The 25,872-nt window shown below is 42.2% G+C and overlaps 1 protein-coding gene across 1 annotated transcript in view; it reads right to left on the bottom strand.

The window, feature by feature from the left end:
- The window catches only part of ANKDD1B (ankyrin repeat and death domain containing 1B), a 51,809-nt gene extending 25,937 nt beyond the window's left edge, over window positions 1-25,872 (bottom strand). The window contains 12 exon segments of the mRNA XM_053918182.1: window positions 1,144-1,234; window positions 1,459-1,466; window positions 2,211-2,238; window positions 2,240-2,304; window positions 9,338-9,442; window positions 9,542-9,640; window positions 15,404-15,473; window positions 16,696-16,705; window positions 17,988-18,107; window positions 23,124-23,160; window positions 23,162-23,519; window positions 25,643-25,872. Coding sequence (XP_053774157.1) covers window positions 1,144-1,234; window positions 1,459-1,466; window positions 2,211-2,238; window positions 2,240-2,304; window positions 9,338-9,442; window positions 9,542-9,640; window positions 15,404-15,473; window positions 16,696-16,705; window positions 17,988-18,107; window positions 23,124-23,160; window positions 23,162-23,519; window positions 25,643-25,872 — 1,221 coding nt within the window.

Here is a 25,872-nt window from a genome sequence, read left to right on the forward strand (position 1 = left end):
GCTTTTACCTCCCTATTCTCCACTGAACCGCAGACCTGGCTTACCTCTCCCCACCGCTCTCCACCTGAATATACCCCACTGCCCCCACCCCAGGTACTTCAAAGTGAACCCATCTAAACCTTTATTATAGCCCTTGCTCACCTGCTCCTCCCCTGTGCTCCACATCTTAGGGATGGGTACCCCACTATCCCAACAGTCCGAGCCAGAGAGCTGGAGGTCAGAAAGTCTCCCCTCTCCCTAATCTCTGGTCCTAATTCCTGTGGCCCCTGCCTCCGCGTATCACCTCATCTTGTTTGTAGCCCGTGAGTGCCTCGATGAGGTTTCCATAGCTCTTGCTTTAGCCATTGCACAGTCACCTGACTGGGGCCCCCACCCCCGCAACCTCTCCAGGCACCATGACAGTTAGTAACCTGCCTACACCCAAGATAGATGCCATCCCTCTTTGCTGCTTCAAACCCTTCTGCTGCCAACAGGTCAAAGCCAACCCCCTGCCTGGTAGGTGTAGCCTTTCCTCACCTCTCTGCCTTGGCCCTCTCAGCTCCCACCTTTCCTGGCCCACTTGTCCTTTATTTGTGCCCCACTGAACTTGTAATCCCCAGGACACACCATGCTCTTTCAAGCATCAGTTTCTTTATAGGGGCTCTTGTTCCTTTATCTGAAATACTCTGTGCTTGCCTGCATTCCCCTCAAACCTCCTCCTCAATGTCTATTAGAATGGACCTAGATAATATATTACCTCCTCTGTGAAGCCTGGGTGATTTCTGAAACACAGTTTCCTCAGTGTCCCCACAGCAAACTGTACAGATATGCATTATCTAATTTAGTCCAATATATTATTTCGGCATGCCCTTCCTGCCCTAAAGGCTTCTAGAGTAAGTATATATACTCTACCTAGCATAGCACATATAGTACATTTTTGGGGGATGAATGAGTGAATAAATGAATGGATTAACAAATGAATTCCTTACTTAGGAACTTACTATAGGTTACTTAAAAGAAAAAAGTAGGAATCTTTCAGCATCCCATTTTATACCCTGTGGCATGAACATCTTTGTTTTCTTCCCATTCCTTTCTCAAAAGTTACCCCTGCCACCCTTCCGCTTGTGAGCCCCATGCCCAACTGTGATGAGCACCTCCACACACCTCATTGGTCTCACTCATCTCTTCCTACTAGGGGAGCAGCAGCCACACCACAGAGCTGTGACCATGCTTTGCTGCAAGGTGCAGGGCCGTGCTCCTCCTGCAACACAGACACACTCAGGCAGCGTCCTGAAACCATGCAGGGAACATGCCCCTTCTCTGGTCAGGTTGCAATGGGGCTTCTGGGAGGTTTTGTTTGGTTAAAGCTGTGTTTCAGGGTGTGGGCCACATTATCCACAGTTTTAAGTGAAACTTATAATATTTTAAAGTTTTAAATGAAAATACACAGCAGTTGGAACTAATAGAAAAAAAACAAACTCCCCATACTTTTTGTTTGACCTTTGATGCTAATTTGGTAGTAAAAAGTAGAACAAAAGTAATTCCATATAAGTTCTGTGAAGGTAAACTGGTGAAAGTTCTAGCAATGTACACCAAAATATTTAAAATGTACAGAACTCTCTGACCTACAGTTTCACATCTTGGAATTTGTCCTAAGAAAATAATCAATGATGTGACATAGATATAGATGTCCATCAGAGGTTTCCCTCCCCAGTCAGGTGGGGCTGAGCCTCCAACAGACTTCAGGGAAAGAAAAGAGAGGAGTGGAATAGACGGTCAGAAGGAAAACCCAGGCAGTCTATTAATTTCACAGCCATTTATGGATCAAAAATTGACAAACTGGGGAATCCATGATTTTCTCTGACTGTAGTAACAACTAAAGAACTCTACAGGTGCCCCGTCTGGTGTAGCTCAGCGGATTGAGCACAGGCTTGCATATCAAAAGTTTGCAGGTTCGATTCCCAGTCAGGGCACATGGCTAGGTTATGTGCCACATGCCCAGTGGGGGGCTCATTCGAGGCAACTACACATTGATGTTTCTCTCCCTCTCTTTCTCTTTCTCTTCCCCTCTCTCTAAAATGAATAAATAAAATCTTTTTTTTAAAAAAATGAACGCGACTGATGATCAAAATGCCATCACCAAAATATACACCAACTCTCATTCCCCTTCCTCATGTTCTTTAAAGAAATAAAAGTCAAAAAATAAATAAATAAATAAAAGTTCAACTCACCTTGTCCTTTTCTGAATTATGCAGCTCAAAGAAGTTTTTCTGTCATTTCGACATGGCCCCTCTCAGCGACCAAAAGAAACGGTGTCCTTCCTTTCTGAAAATCAATCATAAACCTCCAGTGTATATTACACACTTATTGAACAAGCAAGACACCTGACAAGGTAGGCAGCATTTTGAGGATGATGCGGAAGCCAAGATGGTGCTTCTGGTCATAGCATTCGGGGCCCTCCTTGGGGAGAGTGGCAAGAATTTCTCTAACCCTATATCAGATTCAGTTCTGAGCTATTCCCCACCCAAAACTTTGGGAGTTCCCCATCAGCCCAGAATCGTTTGGGGGAAGCACTGCTCAGAAACGGTGCTCCCCAGCACCTGGGAACGTGCTATCTCATAGCCAGACAAGTTTCCCTTTCAAATGCAGCCATTTTACCAATTTCCTGTGTTTACTGAATAGTTCTTTCACTCAAGTATTTTATTATATGCCAGACCTGTCTCAGGCATCTGCATATCACACATGAAGCCTTGCCTTTCTGACAAAAATGTTTGAAGCAGAAATTTTCCAGGGCTCAATATCTACATGGCTCATTCAGACGGGACCTTTAGCCACTGCTCCTTTTCAGGCCTTGCTTGCTTACTCATATGTTTATCTCTACCATTCACTACGAATCAAGAGAAAAACTCCTGAGAGTGGTCTATGTGAAATGGAATCAAGAAATTAGGCATCACGGAGAGAACACAGCTTAAGAGGGATGTTCAGGTGTGATTTTGGGGGAAGGAAAGTTCAGTGCAGAATTTTCTGATTATCGTACTTTCTCCAATTTTCCACATTGCAAATGGAGATTGCATTTGTAACAGCCAAAATGTCATCAACAAAAGTAAAAGATCCATAGAAACTTTAATTTTCTAACTCAACATATTTAAAAGGAGAAAAAGGAAGCTGGGGCAGCAAAAGGGAGGCAGAAGTATTTTTTTCAACTAAAGAAAAGTCATATCGGCTTGGTGTGTTATTAACTAAAAGCTTAGCAAGATGTTTGAGATATGAAAAACAAGATAGAAGCCTCTGTATAAGAAGGTCCCTGAGTTTGAGATTTGTCATCTGATCTCCTGCTAAGGCGAGGTAATGAAAAGATCATGGTCACTGTTAACTTGAGATACAGCTCATGATTTCCCAGTAACCAGAAGGAAAAGGAAAGAAAAATGCTGATATAATAAACGGAAAAAATAATGTCTACAGGGATCAGCTCTACGGGCTCTGTATTCATGCACATGTAGAGGCTGGAGGAACAAACTGGCACCAAAAAGTTCAACTAAATCATTTTGAAGCCGGAGAGGCTGCCAGTGAAGCCTACATTCCCAGCCCTTCGAAGTGCTGTCAATGGCCAGGGCTCACCTGCCCCATGAAGTGATCACATAACCCATGCAGGTCACAGTGATTGGTTCTGGATTGGGCATATGATTCCAGCAAGGCCAAAAAGAGTTATTCCTGAGATTTATATGTGAGCATTAGATGAGTGAGAAATTTTCTTCCTTATGAATTAAAATCCATAAAAATCTCCAGAAGAATATAAACTTGAGGCTGCTAGCAGCCATCTTTCCCACCTTGTGAAGACTATACCTGTCAATAATGCCAACACACAGGTGGCCAAGCCATGGAGAAGAAGAAGAACTGGATCCAGCCATGCCTGAAGCCAGCCAGATATACCCTCAAACTCTTTAGTTAGGAGTTAAAAAATACCTTTATTGCTTAATCTAGATTAACCTGATTTTTTTTTCACTCATAACAGAAAGTGTTCCAACACATACTTAATAGTTTGGGGACTACTAGAAGTATCAGAGAGTCTGTTCAACTTTAAAATGGCCTTATTCTTTCACCCTTGCTACGCAGCCTTGCATTTCCGCATATCCAAACAAAATGATATCCGCCCAAAAGAAATTCTCATCTGGGAGGAAATAGGAGGTTATCACAAATGAAACATCTTTCCTTGCCAAAAAAACAGTTGTTACTTTAAACTTTGGATGCCCTTTAAAAAAGTTATCATCAACAACAACAAAATGTTATAGCCAAATTATAAAAGTAATTTATATCTTATAAACATACCAAAAATAGCATAAAGTAATATATATCTTTTTGTAAAGTTAAAATTACTGTGGAAAACAGCATGGAGTTTCCTCAAAAAATTAAAAATGGAACTGCCGTTTGACTCAGTGATCCCACTCCTGGCACTATATTCTAAGAATCCCAAAACACCAATCAGAAAGAACCTATGCACATCTGTGTTCAGAGCAGTGTTCTTTACAATAGCCGAGATCTAGAAACAGCCCACGTGCCCATCAGTAGATTAGTGGACAGAAAAGCTGTGGTACATTTATACAATAGAATACTATATGGATGGAAAAAAGGCACTCTTGCCGTTTGCAACAGCATGGATGTACCTGGAGATTATTATGCTAAGCCAAAGAAACCAGTCAGAGAAAACAATACCAGGTGATCTCACTCACATGTGAAATCTCATGAACAGAATAAACTGACGAACAAAACAGGACCAGAGGCACGGATACACGGGACAGACTGACAGCTCTCAGAGGGGGAGACCGGAAGAGATCGGCCAAAGAACATGTACACACACGTGCATAGCCCATGGACACAGACAACAACGTGGCGAAGGCCGGAGGGGGGGAGCAAAGGTGGGGAAAAGGGAGACATCTGTAATAGTGTCAAGAATAAATAAATAAATAAATGAAGTTAAACATGTCATTAGCTTTATTCAACAATTCCTGCATTGGGCAGCACCTCCTCCAGTAAATAGAAAGGTACTCCCCATATCTTATGAACATATCCGAAATAGCATGAAGATGAAGTAACAGTAAAATGAGATACAAATCTTTTCTCCCACCCAAAACATGAGGAAAATACATGGCACCCAACAGGAATTTCAAAAATATGTTTTTAAATACGGTTTCCTATCATGTCTTATTTCATTTTTAGGCACCCAACCCTTTTTAATGGGTAGGCTGCTACCCAGTGCAATCTCATAGGACTGCCTGTCACTCGTGAGACAAGGAGACAGGAAGACATCGCAGCCAGGAGAACAGCGGAGCCTGGTGTCAGAGCCCCAGACTCAGGGTCCCAGACAAGTCACAATGCCTTCCCGGCTCAGGATCCTGATTCCCTTTCCTAATTAACAAAAATAAGGAGGCCCCAGAGTTCCTGTTCCTTTTTTCTTTTATTCACTTAATGTATATTTAACCTAGTATGTTTTAATTCAGTTCATTTAAATTTTTTTTGCATGTGAATAAACCTGAGGAGTAGCAAATGTTTATCAGAAATCATTTTTCATTTTTAAGTTTACTGCCAGGGTTATCAAATTTGACAAGTTACCAAATTCAGCAAAAATTTTTACAGTCATTAAGTGGGCACCCAAAGTCCCAACTGACCATCCATTCCCACAGGGATCCCAGAGATGGTGCTCTGGGCAGCCTCTGAGGGAAGGAGGCCGGTGGAACCCAGCACAGAGTGCCCAGTGCCTTGTGTGCACAGGGACACCACACATTTCCCCTTCCGCTGGGATCGGGAATTCACAGCAGAACACCAACAGAAGCGGGGAACCAGCAGGTCCCTGAATAAGCAGAGATCTGAGAGGGAAAAAGAATGTTGCCATAAGGTAGAAAGTGCTGAAAGAGCTGGCAATGAGTATGAAGCCATGGACCTGGTGCAGGCGGGGGTTAGTTCTTCCCTTATGCACTGGAGCCGATAGATTTGCTAACTCTAAGGCTGTTAAATGCTGCTCTCATGTTCACATAAGAAGATATATCTTCTCAAAACCCTCATGATCATTATTCCCAACACTCCAAAAATAAAAGCTTCTTTGCATTGGGATCTCTAGAGAGTTCCTATATACTGTATTTTTCGGACTGTAAGACCCACCAGACCATAAGACGCACCTAGGTTTTAGAAGATGAAAATAGGGGGGGGGAAAATGCTCCACCATCGCCACCCCCCTGCCCCGCCCCTCTGCGAGCCAGGCAAGCTACATACATTAGGACTATAAGACGTACCCCCATTTTCCTCCCAAATTTGTGGGTGGGGGAGTGCGTCTTATAGTCCAAAAAACATGGTAGATTCCTTTAAACCAACAGAAGTTTCCATATATCTGCAGCTGAAACCAAGCTAACACTGTACCCCAGAATTCTTGTAAATATTCAAAAAATATATGAATGGCCTCTGAGGCCATACCTTTCTGTGTCCCCCTGAGTCAGAGTACTTATTTTTGATCACTAGATGGGAGTTTACATGGAGATTCAAAATATGTAGCCAAATTTACCTATAACTTTTTCTGGCTGCTCTAATCTCTGTCACCTGGAAAGGCTACTGTGATTTCTAGAGCTATAGGGTTGGGAGAAAGCTTAAAGATTTTCCAGTGCCTTCCATCTCTTCTATTTAACAAGGCTACCCAAACTCTCCTGGTCTAGTTAAATCCATTTTATTAATAAAGACCTCACAGCAGGCCTGTCCTTCCTAGCTTTTGGAGTCCCCTCCAGGCTACAGAGAGATTTCAGTAACCCTGGGCAGATAAACAGGACCTCAGTGGCTTCTGTTGATAAGACAGTAGGCCAGAGGGCCAACTGGGAAGGTGGAGCAGTCTCTTCTATCATATGTGTTTCAGGAGCTCCACGATACTTTTAAGCGAACACTGACAAAGCACCTAACGAGAAATTAATAGACCCTGAACTCCCAGTTCCTACTGGCTTATGCCAGCATCCTTGATCCCACTCACAGATTTCAGAGGAAGAAGAAACTCTGTTTGCCTTTTGCATTGATCAGTCCAGGTTTCCCACAGGACTAAAAGTGAACTCAGAGACTCTTCTCTCCCTAGACGCCCCAGTAGGCTCATTATTTGCTCATTCCTCATATGTCTCTAAACCCATCTCTATTTTAAGATCTCTCAGCAGGACATGTGACTGGCACAATCTGTTGCTAGAAATCCTCGGCCTTTTACCCAACAGATAGTCAGAGGATAAGGAAGAAGAGTGGAACAGGACAAACCCAGACCAGCTGAAGAGACAAGAAAGTTGCTGGCTGGCAGAAGCCCCAAAAGAAAGGAAGGGTCCCCACAAACGTGCTTTGGTCTGTGAGCCCTTTCAGCCTGCCTGGTCTTCCCCACACTGCTGTCTCCCATGAAAGCAGCCAGAGTCCACTGAAAGGGAAGACAGCCCCGTGTCGTAGGTATAACAGGCCCTGAACAAGTATCTGCCGAACTGAACTGAATGGAATCTATTCGGAGGCTACCTCCCTACTCAGGATCAATTGGACTGGGATGATCCAACTTCTTCACCCTGACACTAGATGCTATTTGACTATGTATCAGTTTGAGGAAATCAGATCATGTACTTTATCCTGTAATAGCTGTTATAACAGCAATCATTTAGTGAGCACTTGCTGTGTGCCAGGCTCCTTGCTTAGTGCTTTAGTCATGAACCCAGTTAGGCATCCCGTGAGTGGCTGCTCCAACATTTTCTACGTAAGAATGGCTTAGGGGTGGTATCTGATTGGAAAGGGGTGACAGAATAGCTTACCATGAAGCTCATCGGCATCCTCATTTCTACAAAATATTAACAAAATATCAACTTTCTATATCAAAGAATGGAGGTGTTGCCAAAAAAGAACTATAGTGAAGTCAACCTACCCTCCCCAATCATTCCCTTGATGCTACCAGAAGTAGGTTTTATTTTTTTCAGTGCACATATGGAGATACTGAGGCTTTCAGCAATTGGAGAATTTGCTTAAAGCCACATAGCTAGTACATGCCCAGACCACTGCCCAAGTCTCTGCCTCCAAGCTATAAATGTATAATAGTTACTTAGTCACACTCAGAGGAAGTAAAAGAAATTTATAGCCCTGGCTGGTGTGGCTCAGTGGATTGAGCTTCAGTCTACAAACCAAAAAGTCTGGTTCCATTCCCACCCGGGGCACATGCCTGAGCTGTGGGCCAGGTTCCCAGCTGGGGGCATGCAAGAGGCAACCAGTCAATGTTTCACACATCAGTGTTTCTCTCCCTCTCTTTCTCCCTCCCTCCTCTCTTTCTAAAAATAAATAACATCTTTACGAAAAAGAAATTTATAGACTTTATTTGAAGAAGTAGTTTTTGTTATTGTTGACTTTAAGTCTGAGGTCAGAAAACAATGTAAAAGTTGTTTGTTTTTTTTAATGAATGCTACTAATTAACTTCTAGAGACTTATGGAAAGTAATGGTCTAGAGGCACAGTGAAATGGTGGTCCCATTCAAAAAAACAACTGCCAATCCCACGGAGAACAGTGCCCTGTGAAAAAAGCCTAAGAGATATTGCAGAGAAAAAACAATCCCTAGCACATGGGCAATGCCCACAGTCACCTGGAAAGGGGGACAGTGCAGCACAGTGACTGGTCAGCCAGACCTGAACTCAATTTTTGGTTCTGTCACTTTCTAGCTTTGGAACTTTGGATCAGGTCCTTAGCCTAGTGAGCCTCAACTCCCTCACCTCTAAAAATAGGCAAAATACTCCCTTCTTTATAGGATTATTGTGCAGATTGATAGGATAATTCATTCATTCAGCAATGAACTGTTTAACATCCCTGTGCGCCAGGCTCTAGCCTCTCACTGAAATGAATGTAAGTAGCTTTCCTCTCTACCTAGCTCACTAATAAATACTCAAAAGTGGTACCTGCTATTATAAACCTCCCTATGAAAAGAAAAGGAAAATAGACAAATATGGTAAAATTGCATTATATTTCATGGCTCATTGCTGCAGAGCCTTGAGTCAAATACATTCCAAAAAGGTCAGGCATAATAGAGTAAAATGCGGTTACCCATTCTGAACACCAAACAAGGTGGATGCTGTCCACACCCCTGCCAGCATGAGGGAGTAGAGAGGGAAGAAGGAATCTGGGGGCTTCCTTACTACTGCCTGCACCCCCACATGCAGGTGCCAGAGCCACCACCAGCACCTGCACTTTCCTTCTGCTCCTCGCTCCTCTAGGATGATGGAGGAGCTTGCTGCAGGTTTGTGCTGGCGATGTTGGCATCTCCAGCAGGGGCAGAAAGCAGAATTTGGTGGGGGTGTGTGTGACACCTGTGCTACCTCAGCAAGCACACCTCATCGGGCTGGTCCAGGCCCTTCAGGAGCAGATCTTGAATGAGGTACTCCACAATGTGCACATTATTGCTCTGAGCTGCCAAGTGGAGGGCACTCACTCCATCCTGCAGAAAGTCAGGAGACAATCACGCAGCAATCTCAGGACCTCCCCCTCCTGCACTGTGAGGTGGGAGCTTCTGTCCAGGTATGACCCACATACCTACCTGATTCTTGGCTCTCTGGTCTGCTCCAGCTCTAACCATAATGAGCATGATCTCGAGGCTCCCAGACCAGGCTGCAAGGTGAATTACTGTCAAGCCGTGCTTCCCCAAGAAGAGAGAGAAAAGAATCCATCACTTGGATGAGCCACACCACATAATCTTAAGTCACCAAAAGCCTACCTGACAGTCCACTGTTGAAAATTAAGAAATAGAGAGAGACTTTCATATACAGCAAAGGTGATATTTCAGTTCTATGGGGAAAGCAAATATATCTAACAAATGATGCAGGCACAAGTGGCTCTCCATCTGGAAGAAAACAAAATTAAGTCCTATATACCATATCGCAAACACACAAATGCACATTAACAATACATGTATTATGGGAAAACCTAGACTGCAATGTACAGTGTCTTCATCCAGAAGTTATAAAAGGAAAGACTGATGATAAAATCAATAAACAAAGGATAGATTCTTTAAATGTTTCTTAATAAAGATAAACGGTTACTTTCTCTAATATATGAAGCACTCCTACAAATCAACAAGAAAAAGGCAATTAAACCAATTGAAAAATGTACCAAAAGTGGTATCAGTGGAAATGATACCATCATAATTTAAGCAATCTGGCAAAACCTATTAAATTTTTTAAATGACCAGCAATCCCACTCCTGGGAATCTACCCCATGAAAATAAGTTTTAGGGCCTAATGTTATATAATCAAGGATATTAATTTTAACACTTAAAACTGGCAGCAAGGTTAAAGTCCTTCAACACGGGAATGCTGAACGAATTAGGAAACACATCAGGAAGCCATTAAAAATAATGAATTAGAGCTGCAACAGTTGACTTGGAGCAATTTCCACGAGGTGGCTGTTAAAATGTAGAAAAGAAGGCGCAGATAAAATGTAACATAATCCTATTGTTATAAAATAAGCAATGACCAAGAAAAACCCTCATATGTGTACGTATGTATATATATGGCCCTCCACATCTGCAGATTCCACATCTGTGTGTTCAACAAACTGTAAATTTAAAATATTTGGAAAAAAATGTTACATTGTTGCTGACATGTACTGCACAGTTAGGCCTATATACTCTATTTAAATATTTATAATTCCAATAAAAAGAAAATGTTTACCAACTTCTGTACTCTTTTCCTCAAGGAATGACAATGTACAAAAACTAGTTGAGGTTAGCCTTCTCTACAAATCAATGCTATATATTCAGTAAAACTAAATCCAATTTCACATATGGTCAAAGAAGAGGCCAGAAATATTTGGGATAGAGGATAAATCACATTTTGATAGGAGCTCAAATTTTCCCTAAGAGGTCATTCCTAATTTCAAAGGCACAAACACATAAAGATTTCAAACACTGATCATAAAATCCAAAAGCCAGAAATTCAAGCTGCAAACAACCTGAGTCTCTGAAAACATAAATTCAGTGTGGAGCCCTTATTCCTCGGAGACAAAGAGTCACTGCTCACCGATGTCGGTTCCACTGTGAGAACCGTCATAAGTCTTCTGATACCGAAGTGACATGCCTGAGACAGTCTATGAGCATGTGTAACAGATCACACTAGTGGTTGGTACACGATGCTCTGTAAAGTGCTAAATGCCCAACACCACTGACAGCCTGTCCTCAGTACAATCTGTCACAGGTGAAAAGGTCAATAACTTCCACTGGGGAACATTTGTACTTAAGAAGTTTCCCAAAAATAAGAAGCTCTGAGAGCAGATGCTTGTCATTATTCTCTGAGCATCATCTGCCCTCCAGCTGGGATCCTTTGTTCACATCTGGAGAAAGAGCCTCCTTTTACTAGGCTGCCTCTTCCCAAGCCTTGGGGATGCTGTCCACTTTGAACCTGGAGTCCTCAGCATCTGGGCTGTGCATTTGATCCTTATGCAGTGTCCTAAATGGCACACATCTCTTACAGTCCTGGTCCTTGCTCCCTCAGTAGATTATCGGCCCCTCAAAACAAGAACTGTATCTCATGCCGGTACTTTCAGACACAATCACCTGGGGATCTTGTTAAATCGCACATTCTAATTCAAGAAGTCAGGGGTGGGCCTGAGAGTCTGCATTCCTGAGAAGCTCCTAGGTAATGCCAGTGCTTCTGGTCCCAGGACCACACTTTGAGTATCAAGAACTAATATCTATCAATAGTTGAACCCCCAGTAGTTGGCACTGAGACTTACCCATGACAGTCACTGAATAAATATTGATGGTGAAGGGCTTCAATTGTTGACTCTTTGCAAACAGGTATTGGAACTTACAAGACAGATCTATTTGCCAAGACAAACTCGGGGCTCATGGCCCAGATAAGGGAGCTTCCACATCTGACCAAACATGGCCTTGCATGAATTACAAAAATAATTTTATTAGTTATGTAGTAATGTCACTATGAATAATAAAACTAGTTATAGAAATACTTAACTTAGTGAACCTTCAAGGCAGAATATGGCGATACATCAGAAATTACTGACAGCATTTCAATCTCACAAGGTAAGTTACAAGAGGCTTCCAGATGGGAAAAGCCTCAAAGAGAACAAGGTGGTAAAAACATTTTGGTATTAATTGACTTACATTCTAACATAAGCCAATAGTATATTTAATATATTAGAAACATGGTGTTTAAAAGAAAAGATGCTATTCAACCTGGGCAATGGATACACAGGTGTTTGTTGTATGATTCTCTTCACTTTTATAGATGTTAACGATTTGTGGTTTCAGTCCTGGGTAAGATGTAGTAAGTATACTCCACCCTGTCTCTCTCACCAAATGCGACTAAAATCTCTGGGCAGAATGCATAGAGCAGCTATTTGAGAACTCTGAGAAGTAAATGGTAACAGGTAGATTGGGAAAGAAAACCAGAACCCAGACTATAAACAGTAAGGACTTCCTGATTTTTTGTTTTTGCCTTCTGTATCTTCCTCCTTGAACGCGTGGCAGCGCAAATCACAGAACTGCACCCTGGCCATGGACAGCAAGAGCTCCAAGAGGATCCCTCTCTGGTCTAAGGAGTAGAAGGGGGACCCTTTACACAGAGAAGGGAAGGGAAACTGTTTCTTTTTTCCCTTCTGGCCCTGCCCCAGGCAAGCCTCATTCCCAAAGCTGCAACCCTATGGTAGGAGGGACAGAAGCTGTGACTGAACAAGCAACTAAAACTCTGACAGTGGGAATCCTTCTCTCTGACCAGAGAGATTGTGGTCAGAAAAGGGGATGAGGGTGGGGATGGAGAACCCATTGCTTTTTCTCCTTAGTCTCAAAAAGAGAACCAAATGTGGAAAGTATACAGTGGAGCTGGGAGACTACACCGTTGGCTCTCTAGTCAGAGGACCAGAAAACGTGGGTAGGGGCCCTGGAGCTGGAGAATAAGGGAGGGATAATCTTGGAGAGGTGGGAGGTTGAGATAGCAGCCCCATTAAGCTGTGTATGAATTCCTAGCCTCACCTCTGACCCATATATGGACCTGACCCTAAACAGCATGACAAAGGCTTGGAGAACTGCACTAGGGGCTAGGTCACTGCCCAGGTCTCAGACTGGCCCCCGAATGGCATGCATGTGGGACAGGTCCAAAGAGCACTGTAAAGGGGTTGAAAATGTAGTGGCGTTGGTATCAAATGGTGCTGGTGAAACTGGCCATCCGTGCACAAGAAAAAACAAACAAATGAACAAACAAGAACCTGGAGCTACTCCTCACACCTTATTAACTCAAAATGGACAACAGATCTAAATGTAAAACACAAGGCTATAAAAGTTTGTTTGTTTGCTTGTTTTTTACTATGAAGGTATGTTTATTGAAGATGGGGACAGTGAAACAAGGAAGGGCCTGGGGTAGAAGTAGCAACAAGAGAGAGCCTAGGCTGGGCTGCCTTAACTCCCTGGGAAGTGGGAGAAAAGAGGGCCTTGTGGACAGGTTCAGGGCATTAGCCCAGGACAAGCTGCAATGCCCACTGCTCCCCTGGTTAAAGTTTTATGGGGACCCTTAGAGTTCAGGAGATTTGTGCCTGTGGGGGAAGAAGAGCGGGAAGAGGGGAAGGGAATGGCGAGGTTTGCTCCCTAGAAGAAGAGCATGCCTATACAAATTTTGGAAAAAAAAAAAAAGAAAACCTTCATGACCTTAAGTTAGGCAAATGTTTCTTAGATATAACACCAATATCCAGATTCATTTTAAAAATATAAGTAAATTGTATCTCACCAAAATTAAAAGTTTTTGCTCTGAAAAACACTAAAAAGCTACAGAATATCAAGAAATATTTGCAAGTGACATATCTGATAAAAGATTTGTATCCAAAATACATAAATAATCTCAAACTCAACAATAAGAAAACAACTGAATTTTAAAAAATCATTCAAAAGATGTGAATAGATACATCACCAAAAAAGACATACAAAGGGTAAATACTACAAAAAAGATGCTCAATATCCCATTAAGGAAATATAAATTAAACCACAACAAGAAGCCCATACAAAGTTATTAGAATGGCTATACATATGTTAAAATTCATAGCGCTGTATGCCAAAAAGAGTGTTAATTGTAAGTATGTTAATTTAAAAATTAAAGTAAAATAAAAAGTTATTATATCAGCTTTTCAATGTCAAAATAAGAATAGATTCTTGGCAATCAGGTCTATGATCAAAGCATCTTTTGTAGGCTAATGTTAAAAAATAATCAAATAACCTAAAAAACATGTTCCTTCAGTACCATTACCATAGTACAACTTATTACGCTTACAACATTGGAGTGCTTTTGGTGCTGATTTTTAAAAAGCGGTAGTTCTTCATTCTGATTCTGTATGGATCAATCTACTTGCCCACCAATACCAGGGCAATAAAATAGACAGAGAGGGGTGTGCTCTACTTGTGAGACGGAGAAATTCTCATCATTATCAAGTCTAGATCATGTTTATAATTGCCGACAAAACTAACAAAATGACCAATTGGTTTGAACTGACTTCATTCATGTATCTTCCAAAGACTTACTAAGCACATACTAAATCCAAGCCCTGTAAGACATGAACGTAGAGCAATGCTGAGTCTCACCCTCAAAAGAGTCATTTCAGAGAGAAAATAGAGTAGCTCTGTGGGAATCTGCTGAATGGTTTATCTTTAAGAACCATAGTCCATTGAATTAACTAAAATCCAAGGCTATCATCTCTTTCTGCAACTAGAGATGATAAGCATGATGTTGAATTTCTACAGCCCAAATGGTTTCCTTGTGCCATAGTAAAGTATTTTAAAAAGTTGGAAAAAGTAGCGGAAAATCCTCAGGATGTAGGCTAATGTGTGGCTACTGGTACAGTCTCTTGAAGTTAAGCCAGGTTCAAATACTGCTTCTACCCTTTCTTAGATGTAATTTTTGGGGCAAGATATTTAACCTCTCTGTCTCAGATTCCTCGTCTGTAACTTGGGTATCAATTCTCTTTCAAGGTTGAGGGGCTAAATATTAAAGACCCAAGACTGATGCCTAGCATATACTATGTGTTTAAAAAGTCCATTTATTTATCAGAGTTCACAGGGCAAAGTCCTTGAGGCCGGTTAGCTTCTGTCTCCCATTTCCCCAAGTTATATTCTGGGCAACCATCGCATTCTTATAAATGCATGCCAACAAGGCCTTATTGCAGTGACAATAAGGTCAACGTGGGAAAATAAGTAAGAGCCCAAGTCCTATAGGTAATGGGTAAAGAACTTAGTCACCGAAAACAAAGAGCACACAATACGTATATTCTCAAAGAGACCTTTCTGAAAGGAGTACTCCAATGGAAATATTTTGTGAGTATGTGAAGAAAAGGTGACCAAAGTGTCCAGATTTCCCCATACCTTCCTTCTGTCCCAATCCATTTCACCAAAGGAGGAAGACCTAACCTTATCAGCAACACCCACCCTGGCCTGGAGATTAAGCGAGAAATCCACTGCAGATAAGTGACTTGCCCCACTGCAAAGTGCAGGGCCCTGCAGTTCATCTGAGGAAACAGAATTTGTGTTCTCAATCATCTGATTGTTATTTAGCCTTTTTAAGATTCCCATGTCTTGAATGATCACAATTTTCTATCAGGTGCTTATATTTTTCATTATTTATCCACTCTTTACTCTTGTCTTTGAAAGTAGTGAGAATTGGGTCTAGCATAATCTTGCCTTCATTTACTACTAGTAATATCAGAGAATTCCGCAATCCACCAGAGGCTATGCCCCAAGCTGACATCCACTGCACAACCTACCATTGCTGATAACGATATAATGGATTTCAATTAGGGAGCAAAAGTTGTATTTTCCCCATAGGCAATCATTAATAATGGTAAATATTTTCTGGTTAGAATATATTGACAATGTTATAATAAAATTTTTCCTACATTTTTAATACATATATAGCTGCTGCTTCTGTAATTTTTTGGACTGCAAATTTTACTGAAGCAAACAAACTGCTCTGAAACGAAGGGAAGAGGAGAGGAGAATGAAACAGACACCGAAGAAGAAAGCTGTGGATATCTTTGGCCTCAGAGGAAAGCCACCAGGCGCTCTAGAGACGTCCAGAGACAGTCTAAAGCATTCCAATCGATGGGTGTCTTGCTTATGAGTGAAATTCATGTCATGTTTCCTATAATCTAGACACAGTTTTTGCTCCCAAAGAAGGTGCCTGGGCATGGATTTACCATCCTTTGTTTCACATAAATAATTTATTGCAAAAATATGAGAAATGTTTAAATTAAATATTTGATTTCCTTGGTAGCTAAACTGGTGATAAACTAAGTTTGGCAAAACATTAGTTACCCTGACATCGTTGGCAATCTAGAACTATGTTCTAGTATGTCAAATTTGGGCTTATACAATTCCCCATTAACTTTACTTTGAATAAAAATGCAAGCCAAAGCAACATCCAAGATAATTCAATAAAATCACTTGCATTTTTTTCATCTCTGTCATCACAGATTTTAAGGAATATTACAAGTAACCATGTCAATAATTTGCTGTAAACAGGCCTAAAAGAGATGGCATTAGAAAGCATAACACAATTCATTGATAGTTTATAATAACTTGCCATGCTGAGTGTAAGTTAAAGTGCTCTAGGTGGTACTGTTTCTCCAAGTAATTTAACATAAAAACATGGTTTAAAATATCAACAACTTGTATGTGAAAACTTTAAATGGTTATAAAAGTACACTGAAGAATCTATTTCCTGCTACTTGGAAAAATGATTATTGCTTTATTTATTCAACCATCATTCTAAATAATAGCTTCAAAAGTCCTTGCTTAGTTTTTACTTTTCTCTCCCTTTCTTCCTTGATTCCTTGATGTTTTTCTTTTTTTGTTACTAAAATTGTTATGCTGCAAAATTTGCTATTTTTCTACCCTTTCTAGGATGTCTATAGACAATGAATACTATATACACCCATAACACATCAGACACACATGCACACACATGCACATAATATACACATACATGTGTAAATTCCCACTTACACATAAACACATCTTCAAATACACACATGAACAACAGCTAAACATCCTTCTACTGCACACGATGCAACACTTCAGTTTCTATGACCTCGCCACCTGGGACAGATTCAGGTTTTGTGGAACTTGAAGTTTACACTCTTTAGGGAGCCCTCTTTAACACCAGAGTCAGAAAACTTAACAGATTGTAGTTAAAATTTCTCACTTTTCCAGATTTTACAAAGTCATATAACTACGGGAACACAATCCTAGAACCCTTCAAGTGCCTTGGAAGAGGGCTATATAGGCAGGGGCCCTAAAACTTCTGTTTCACTGAGCATTACATCTACCTCTGACGCCCCTATCTCGAACCACGCCACTAGTTGTCCTCAACAACTGACACAACCCCAACCAGTTCACTTTAATAAGCTCTGCTTTGAGGGGCTGTCAGGAAATCCCCACAAAACCCAGCCATAGGAAATTCGTATTCTAGCAGTGGGCTTCCCCTGCCAAGCCAAGCACTTGAAAAGCAACTAAGAGCCAGGTTTCTGAAAGGGCCCCATTGCCCAACATGCAGATGCATTTTCAAAAGCAGTAGAATGAAAACACATATTCTCTTTTAGATTTTAAATTTGGAAGAACCAACCACAAAGGACATAACTGGAGAGAAAACAACCCAGATTGTATAGCAAAAGATGTTCTGCCTTCCCAGAATGTAGGAGCCAAAGTCATCCACAGACTATAAACTAGGACCAAGTCCAGGCCCATAACCTTGACAGCTGGCTTTACTGCCCACCCACAGACTTTGCACAGATGTGCCGAAACACCCCGTGCACTTCCCCTCTGTTAAGATAAATTAAAACACTAGGAGCCTATTCCGATGCTTGATTTCACTTTTAGCATAAACACTCGAATTACCAACAAAGGCGATCTCCCTTACCTCATCCAGCACAATCCTTTTTAATATATTTTGTTGACCTGTGTAAATCCAAGCCACCCTTAGAGCAGTCACTGTCACGTTTGTGACTTCCACTCATACTGTTCACAGCATCACTGTTAACCTTCTTTTCAAACAGTTTCTCCATAAGATCCAAATTACTGCTTTTAGCACTCTGGAAGCTTCTCTCATTTGGCAATACTGACGGAGAGCAAGCGAGCAAGCACGACTGAGGGAATTTATGGGGGATGAAGAAAAAGCAAACATCGTTTGGTAAGCCTTTTAACTCTAAAAACTTGAATCAACAACCTTGAGCCTTTCTCATTTTGCCATCCCGAACAAGGGAACTCTGCTTCAGTATTTTATAAGCTGTGTTGTTAAGATTCCACTTTCTCCTCGCTGTCCAAGTGTTTTCACGTACTTAAAAATATTCCTGGTCCCAAACAAAACATTATTCCCGGGGACCACCCTGAAGTCGGTAATGTAATATCTGGCTCCAGGAGGTTGTAAGGTGGCCAAGGACTTCCCAGGGGATGTTGTTTGTAAAATGTTTGTATAAGATTAGACAGGGAGGAGCCCAAATGCTCCATACAGAGATAAAATTGTTGTCTGCAGAACCCTGTACAGATGCCAGGCCTGCTGAAACAAAACTTTAAAATGCAGCACGTGACATAAATATATACAAAGTCTAAAAGAGATGAACATGTTTTATTCTCATTTATATGGAAGGAGATAAAAGTAGATTCACAATTACTATAATAAACATTATATATCACATACACATACACATTCAGATGGTAGGTTTCATAACCTAGCATAGAGAAGACTGGGGATTCATTTATTTATTGTCATGTAGGGGAGAGAGCGGGCTCACGGGGGACAACCTCAGCACCGGAGGATAAAGTCAGAATTGGAGCAATGTGAAATCAACAATAGACCATCTTCAAAAAGGACGGACCCTAAGAGAGGTTTCGTAGACATGTTCCCGCGTAGTTTCCCTAGTATCTGCCGAAGACTCTTCAGAATACCATGAAGTCCAGTCAAAGACCAGGGGGCATCTTCATTCTTCCTACCCTAGATCCCTCTTTTCCTTTCTACCTGCCCTACTATGACCACTCTGTGACTTCCATGTTCACAGAGATGACTAATCCAGCACCTCAGTTTCTCAGTTCCCTGCCTCCCCTGCCTCTAATAATTTATCTGACCTCAGCCATCCAATTTCAGGGTCATATTCCCGACCTGGTCAGCCTCAAAAACCTACATTACCTCTGACATCTTCAAAATTCCCATTCTCTGAATACCAGCTCACCCATTCAGCTCAAGTTCCCCCAGTCCAGAAACTCTGCAACCTCATCAAGTCCTCCAATCTACTGTTCTCCCATCATTTCATATTCATCCCTTATGTCCTTACTTCCCTCCTTACCCAGTTTAGACCCCATAGTCTGTCTTTGAAACCACTTCCATGTAAACACCTTTACTCCCCTCACCACATTGGTCAGAATCCCGATTCTGAGGTTAAGCCCACCTGCTATCTCCCCCATTTTTGCACTTCAACACCTAAACGATCCTGGAGAAAAGCACACAACCATGCTGTGGTAGACACTGCTCGTGTTCATCAAAATCTGGTTCTCCTACCCTTCCTGAACACACGGAGGAGTACACATCCCAGCCTACATGCAGTTGGGTGAGGTGTGCCCAGTGACCTGAGAGCAGAAGTGATGGTGTGTCACTATGGGGCTAAGTCAGTGAAAAGCCTGTGTCACCTTCCAGGTCTCTCTTGCCCTGTCTTGTCAACCCTGAAAGCCATGCGTTTAAATGTAGGGGTGTTATAACTGTATTGTGTCCCCTCAAAATTCATATTTTGAAGTAAGTCCTAACCTCCAGAACCTCAAAATGTGACTTTATTTGGAGCTAGGTTCTTCACAGAGGTAATCAAGTAAAAATGAGGTCATTAGCATGGGCCCTAATCCAACACGACCAGAATCCTTATAAGAGAAGTCTGGCACAGACACAACCGCGGGATGACTATGTGCCGACAGGGGGAGAAGAGGAACATCTACATGCCAAGGAGACAGTCCGCAGAAGAAACTAGCCCTGCTCACATCTTGATCGTGGACTTGGAGCCTGAAGAACTGTGAGGTAAACTGTTGTAGTTTAAGCCACCTAGTCTGTGGTAGTTTGTTATGGCAGCCCTAGCAAGTGACGACAAGTTACAAGGTGGTGGCGCCTCCATCAGCATGGTATTGGGAGACCATCCTCCATGGGTCTCTTGCACTTCTGCACATCTTACAAGCAGAATCACTGACTGCCTTTGTTCTGGACTCTCTTCCCAAGGATTCTGTATAGTGGACTTCATTGGAAGAGAGAGATAATGTCTTCCTCTGAGCGAGGGGCAGCTTTGCTTACAGCCTAAAAAAAATAGCGAGAGTAAGGCATCCTTACTGTCCATTATAAAAGATTTGGGTTTCCTAAGTCAAGAGCCTCCTGTAATACAACTCACTGCAAGCACAGGTAGGTATTATTTCTATAATACTTGGGGCTCTTTGCATCTCCCTGGAAATTTGATAAAACTGACACAAATGCTGGCACTCTGGCTACTGTTTCTGCTGTGGGTAATAAATCCTTTGTATCCAGAAGTGTCTTCTGCCAGCATCTCTGATACCATGGTAGGCTAACTTGTTAGCCTTCAAGTAGATTAAATTTCAGACCTTTTAGGTTCTTGACATGCAGGGTCCTGAGAGCCTAGGTAGAGCAGATACCCTCCCAACCCACATAAGACATGTTGTATGAGCCACAAATAGACCTTTACTCAGGTTTAGGGGTTATTTGTTACTGCAGGGAAAGCTAGTCTATCCTGACTGACACACATACTAACAAGCAACACATAACAAACATACTCCCACATTTTTACCCACTACTCTCAAGTAGGATCTCAGTACAGCAATCCTACCACATTTCCCTAGGCTTCCGTTCTCCAAAACTTCATGCCTTTTTCTTTTTCTTCAAATATCCTAATCTACTAATTTACCTTATTGGCCACCCTTACCATCACTTAATTCTCAGTTTATAATAGTGCATGGAGAAAGTATAAGCAATCAGATAGGAATTCACACATCTTCTCACCAGTAAGTCTACCCATGTATGTGCATTTATACCATACCCTATGCCTGTGTTACTGTTGCAGTCAATGGAAACCCCTGTGACTAACCAAGGCCAGCCCCTCCACTTGGGCTCTGGATCCTGCCCCTTCTCATCAATTATTTCATGTATTAGTTTCCTAGAAATTATCTTCTTTCTCCTCTGCATCACTTAATCATTCACCTCAAAATACCCAGCAGCAATGTTATACTTCCAGTGTAAAAAACCAAAAAACAAAAAACCTATCTCTTAACTGTACATTGCTTTCCAACTGCCACTCCATTTCTCAACCTCCTGTTACCCCCAAACTTGTAAGTGTTCTAAAATTTCCGATTCTACTTCCTCATCTCACAGTCTTATCTCAACCCATGTTAATTAGACTTTGTTCTCATCACTCTACTGAAATTGCTCTTGTCAGGCCAAGATCAAGATTTGTCAAAATATACTCATCACTTCTCCATCATGTGCACTGAACTGACGGCAGATTTGACATAGAAGATGACACTTCCCTTGATACATGTTCTTCTCCGGGCTTCTGGTACACCACCTATTGCTTCCAAGTCTCTTTTACTGGCTCTTCTCCGCTTGAGCTCCAAATGCTGGAGCACCCTAGGGTTTCTTAAAATGACAACCTAATGGAGTAGGCATTAGCACTCCCATCTCACAGATAAGGAACTGAGACTTAGGAGGGGAAAATGTGAAACCACTTGCTCATGTCTTTTTTTTTTTTTTTTTTAATTTATTGATTTGAGAGAGAGAGAGAGGAAGGGTGAGAGAGAGGGGGAGAGAAACGATTTGTTGTTCCACTTATTTATGCATTCATTGGTTGATTCTTGTACGTGCCCTGCCCAGGGAATCAAACCTGCAACCTTGGGATATCAGACAACACTCTAACCAACTGAACTACCCTCCCAGGACCTGGCCCTTTTGAATTTTTTTTAGATTTTTTAAAATCCTCACCAGAGGATATGTTCACTGATTTTAGAGAGAAAACAAGGGAGAGAGAGAAAAAACATCAATTGGTTTGCCCGGGACACACCCTCTGGCCAAGGATGGAACCTGCGGCCTATGCTCTGACCAGGAATCGAACCCACAACCTCTTGGAGTATAGGAGGATGTTCCAACCAACTGAGTTACCTGGCCAGGGCTGGCTTACTGATTTTTGACAAAGATTTGAAGGCCTTGACAATGGAGAAAGGATAATTATTTCAATAAAATGTATTTGAATAACTGGACATCCAAATGGAAAAAAAACCCCACGAATCTTGATGTAAACTCCACACTCATACAAAAGTTAACTGAAAATGGATAATAGATGTAAATGGAAAACCCAGGAGAAAACACAGGAGGAAAATTTCATCGGCTGGGGTGAGGATAACAGGGCTTGGACGTGACACCAACGGCATGACCAAGAAAGACAGCAGTGATAAACTGGGCTTCACCAAAAGTTAAAACTTTGCTCTGAGAAAAGTACTGTTAAGAGAAAAAAAAAAGACAAGCTGGAGGAATACATGGGGAAGTCACACATCTGGTAAATGAACTGTATTCAGAACACACAAAGAACTCTGGAAAGTCATCAGGAAAACAAATAGGAAAAAAGACGTCAATGGACCAAAGAGGAACATTCTTGATTTTTGGAAACTCTTCAACAGCCCGCCTCGGTATATAGTATAAATGTATTCCTGAGGCATAGTTGATCCGTTCCGTGCTTTAAAAACGTAAATACAGAAAAATTAAGTGACTTACTGAAGGTCCTACAATAAACCAGTACGTGAGTCAGGGTATGAGACGAGAGCACAAAAGCCCCCTGTGTGTAGAAAGGCTTAGTCGCTCCTATAAGCATCCTCTTCCTCACGCGGGAAGAGCAACACGTCTGTCCCACCGCACAGCGCAGGTTTAACCCGAAGTAAACCCCCTGCGAAACGTGGCCCCAGACCCGGGTGGGGGTGGATTCGGGAGTCAAGCGCGGCCCGCGGAGGGTGCGGGGCAGAGTGCGGGCCGCCGAGCGCTCCCGCCGCATCCCCTCCGCCCCCCCCACCCCGGCCCGCCCCGCTCTCCACACGCCGCCCCGGGACTCACGGAGCTCGGGTCCGGCCGCCGCCTCCTCCTCGGGGGGGGGGCCCCTCCTGCGTGGGGACGCCGGGCGGGCCTCTCCCGTCTCGCCGACCCCCCTTCGCGGCCGCAGCTTCGCCCTCGGCGCCGCCCCGCGACCCGGGAGCGCGGCGCGGGCTGCTCGGGCCCGCGGTTCTCCGCACGTGGGGCGCTCGGCCCCGCGGATCTCCGGGCAGCGCGCCCGCCGGCACGCGGGGCGGCGCGGGGCAGGGCTTGGTTCCACCTGGAGAAGCACGTGCTGAGCAAACGCCCAGCTCCACCCGGGAGTCTTCGTACAAGGTTGAGGGCTGTGGAGGCTGGACTGCCAACCAGCACTGCTGGAACTTCAACGTGAAACCATTTCTACAGGCGCTTCGGGATTTTCTTTAAATAAAGTGACACTCAATTTCTTCCCCGATGCGGTCAACCTCGGTGTCCCATTTTAATGCAGCTGTAACTTACGGGACTCCTCGTGTTGGGTCTTACCGCTTTCTCGGTGGGTTATAAAATAAAGAACTGATGAAACACGGCAATCTCTTCTGGCCAGCCCTGTGCCTCGCCGAAATTCTAATCACGTGCAAGAGAAGTAGAATACGGAGGGTCAACCCGGATCTCTGCCCTGATTCCACAGTGCGCACCACGGATTACAGCAAAATGAAATAAACCTGTGGGATGGTTTCAGCAGTCAGGTGGGAAGTTTTGCGTATTCTAGGAGGGAAAAAAATTTGAGGCCCCTCATAATGCAACTAGATTTGCCCCAGGACTGACGTAATGTTTTATGTGTACACGGACATGAAAGTGCTATTAGGGATGCACGGTCTGTAAAATGCACAAGACGGTTTAGAGAAGGGAAAGCAACTGATGAAAGCTGAGAGATGAATTGGAAGGCCAGAGATGAAGCACCTGATACAAGGGCTTGACAAAAGGAATGGAAAGTAGCAGGTCTTTTCAAGAGGCCCCGCCAGAGTAGACAGAATTCAATAGCAGATATGGGGTTAGTATGTCATGTTTGTGTGTGTGTGATGTATGTTTACCTACGTATACGTATGTATGTATGTATGAGTTTGAAATAATAGTAAATTTAAGAGATTGAAGTGGGAAGGAAAGGACTAGCACCATTTGCCTCTGAATTATCTTCTGTCTCCCTGAGCCTTGTGTAAACAGCAACAAGGAGATAGTGTACCAAATTAGCTCACACTTGTAAGGGGATTAGTTCAATATTATGGTTTGCTTAATAAATGGAATCATGTTTCCAATTCTCACCCTACCATCTGAGTTTTTCTTGAACTGTTAATCCAACTGTATATTTTAAAGAAAAGTGATTATTCTTTAATTGCACAACGGAAGAAAAATTTGTGCTCCAGGGAAGTAAACACCACCTCTCTGTGAAGTTCATCGAACTCCTGGCAGGTATGTTTAAACATATTACTGCTGTTAAATGGAGCACTACTTAAAAAAAAAAAAAATCAGCACCAGGCATCAGGTATTGTTTTCAAAATGGAATATTTCCTCAAAATGCACTTTTAAGCTCTAGGTTAACTGTCATATTTTGAGTCTTCTTCTGAATATTTCTAAGCCACCCCAAAAGGACAAGGAATAAAACATTTATAAAGCAAACCATTATCTAATAAAAGGAAAGAAATGCAATTCCCTCTTTCTGGAATGCCTATCCCTTAGGGCCCAGCTTGAGTACAGCCGCCTGCATCAGCCACCACCCTCTCTTCCCAGGGCAAAAATAGTAAGACAGTAATAGACACCACTCTTTGGGCACATATAGCAAAGCTACAGCAAAGAATGTTTCAGTGTCTTTATAGAGAAACAAAACCACAAAGGACTCTGATTTGGGTCTTTGTAATACACAGCTGATGTGAAATTCTGGACTCATACAGAAAGTAGGGTGCTGCAAATAACAAAACCTAATATGCATAAAAGACTTGGTATTTGAGGGAGAATTTTAGGGAGTGCGGACACAAATATCACTGGCTGAAAAGCTGGTAACTTACTCGGCAGTGACAAAGTATTTGGTCAAGTTGTCAACTGCTGTCCTTTGGAAAGCAGACCAAATGTTGATTGAAGCTGTAGGAGTAGGGGAAGTAGTAGGAAAAAAACTCAAAATGTTGGTGTAGGATGGCTCTCTTTTGCTGTGTTCAGCAAAGTCCTAGAAGAGTGAAATGTACTTTTTTCTCTCTTAACACTAGTAGATTACAGAGACAGAGAAAATATCTTGCTAAGCAAAGAAGTTTCTGCTACTTTTTTCTTTTCACTTTTTATTGTGGTACAGTTCACATATGAACAAGAGTGTGTAAAATATATTTGTACAGCTTCAGGTGAATATATATGCAATTACCACCCAAGAAAAGAAACAGAATGTTGCCAGCATCCTAGAAGCTCCATGTGCCATTCCCTGATCACATTCCCCTACCGTTCCTCAGAGGGAATCATTATTTTAATTATTAGGACAATTAACACACTTGCTTTTGTTTATAATTTAATCTCATATGGATTACGTCTGTAAAACAATATAGTATTGCTTTGACTGTTTGAATTTTATATAAATGGAGTCATGCCGATTGCATTCTTCTATGAATTGCTTCTTTGGTTTATTATCTTCGTGATATTCATGCACATTCTGATTAGCTATGTCCTCCATTTCCACCACTGTGTAGAACTGTTGTTTGAGTATACAATGATAGCATTTAACCATTTCCCATTGCTGAATATTTGGTTTATTTCCCAT

Source organism: Desmodus rotundus, chromosome 1, assembly GCF_022682495.2.
Source record: "Desmodus rotundus isolate HL8 chromosome 1, HLdesRot8A.1, whole genome shotgun sequence".
NCBI lineage: Eukaryota > Metazoa > Chordata > Mammalia > Chiroptera > Phyllostomidae > Desmodus > Desmodus rotundus.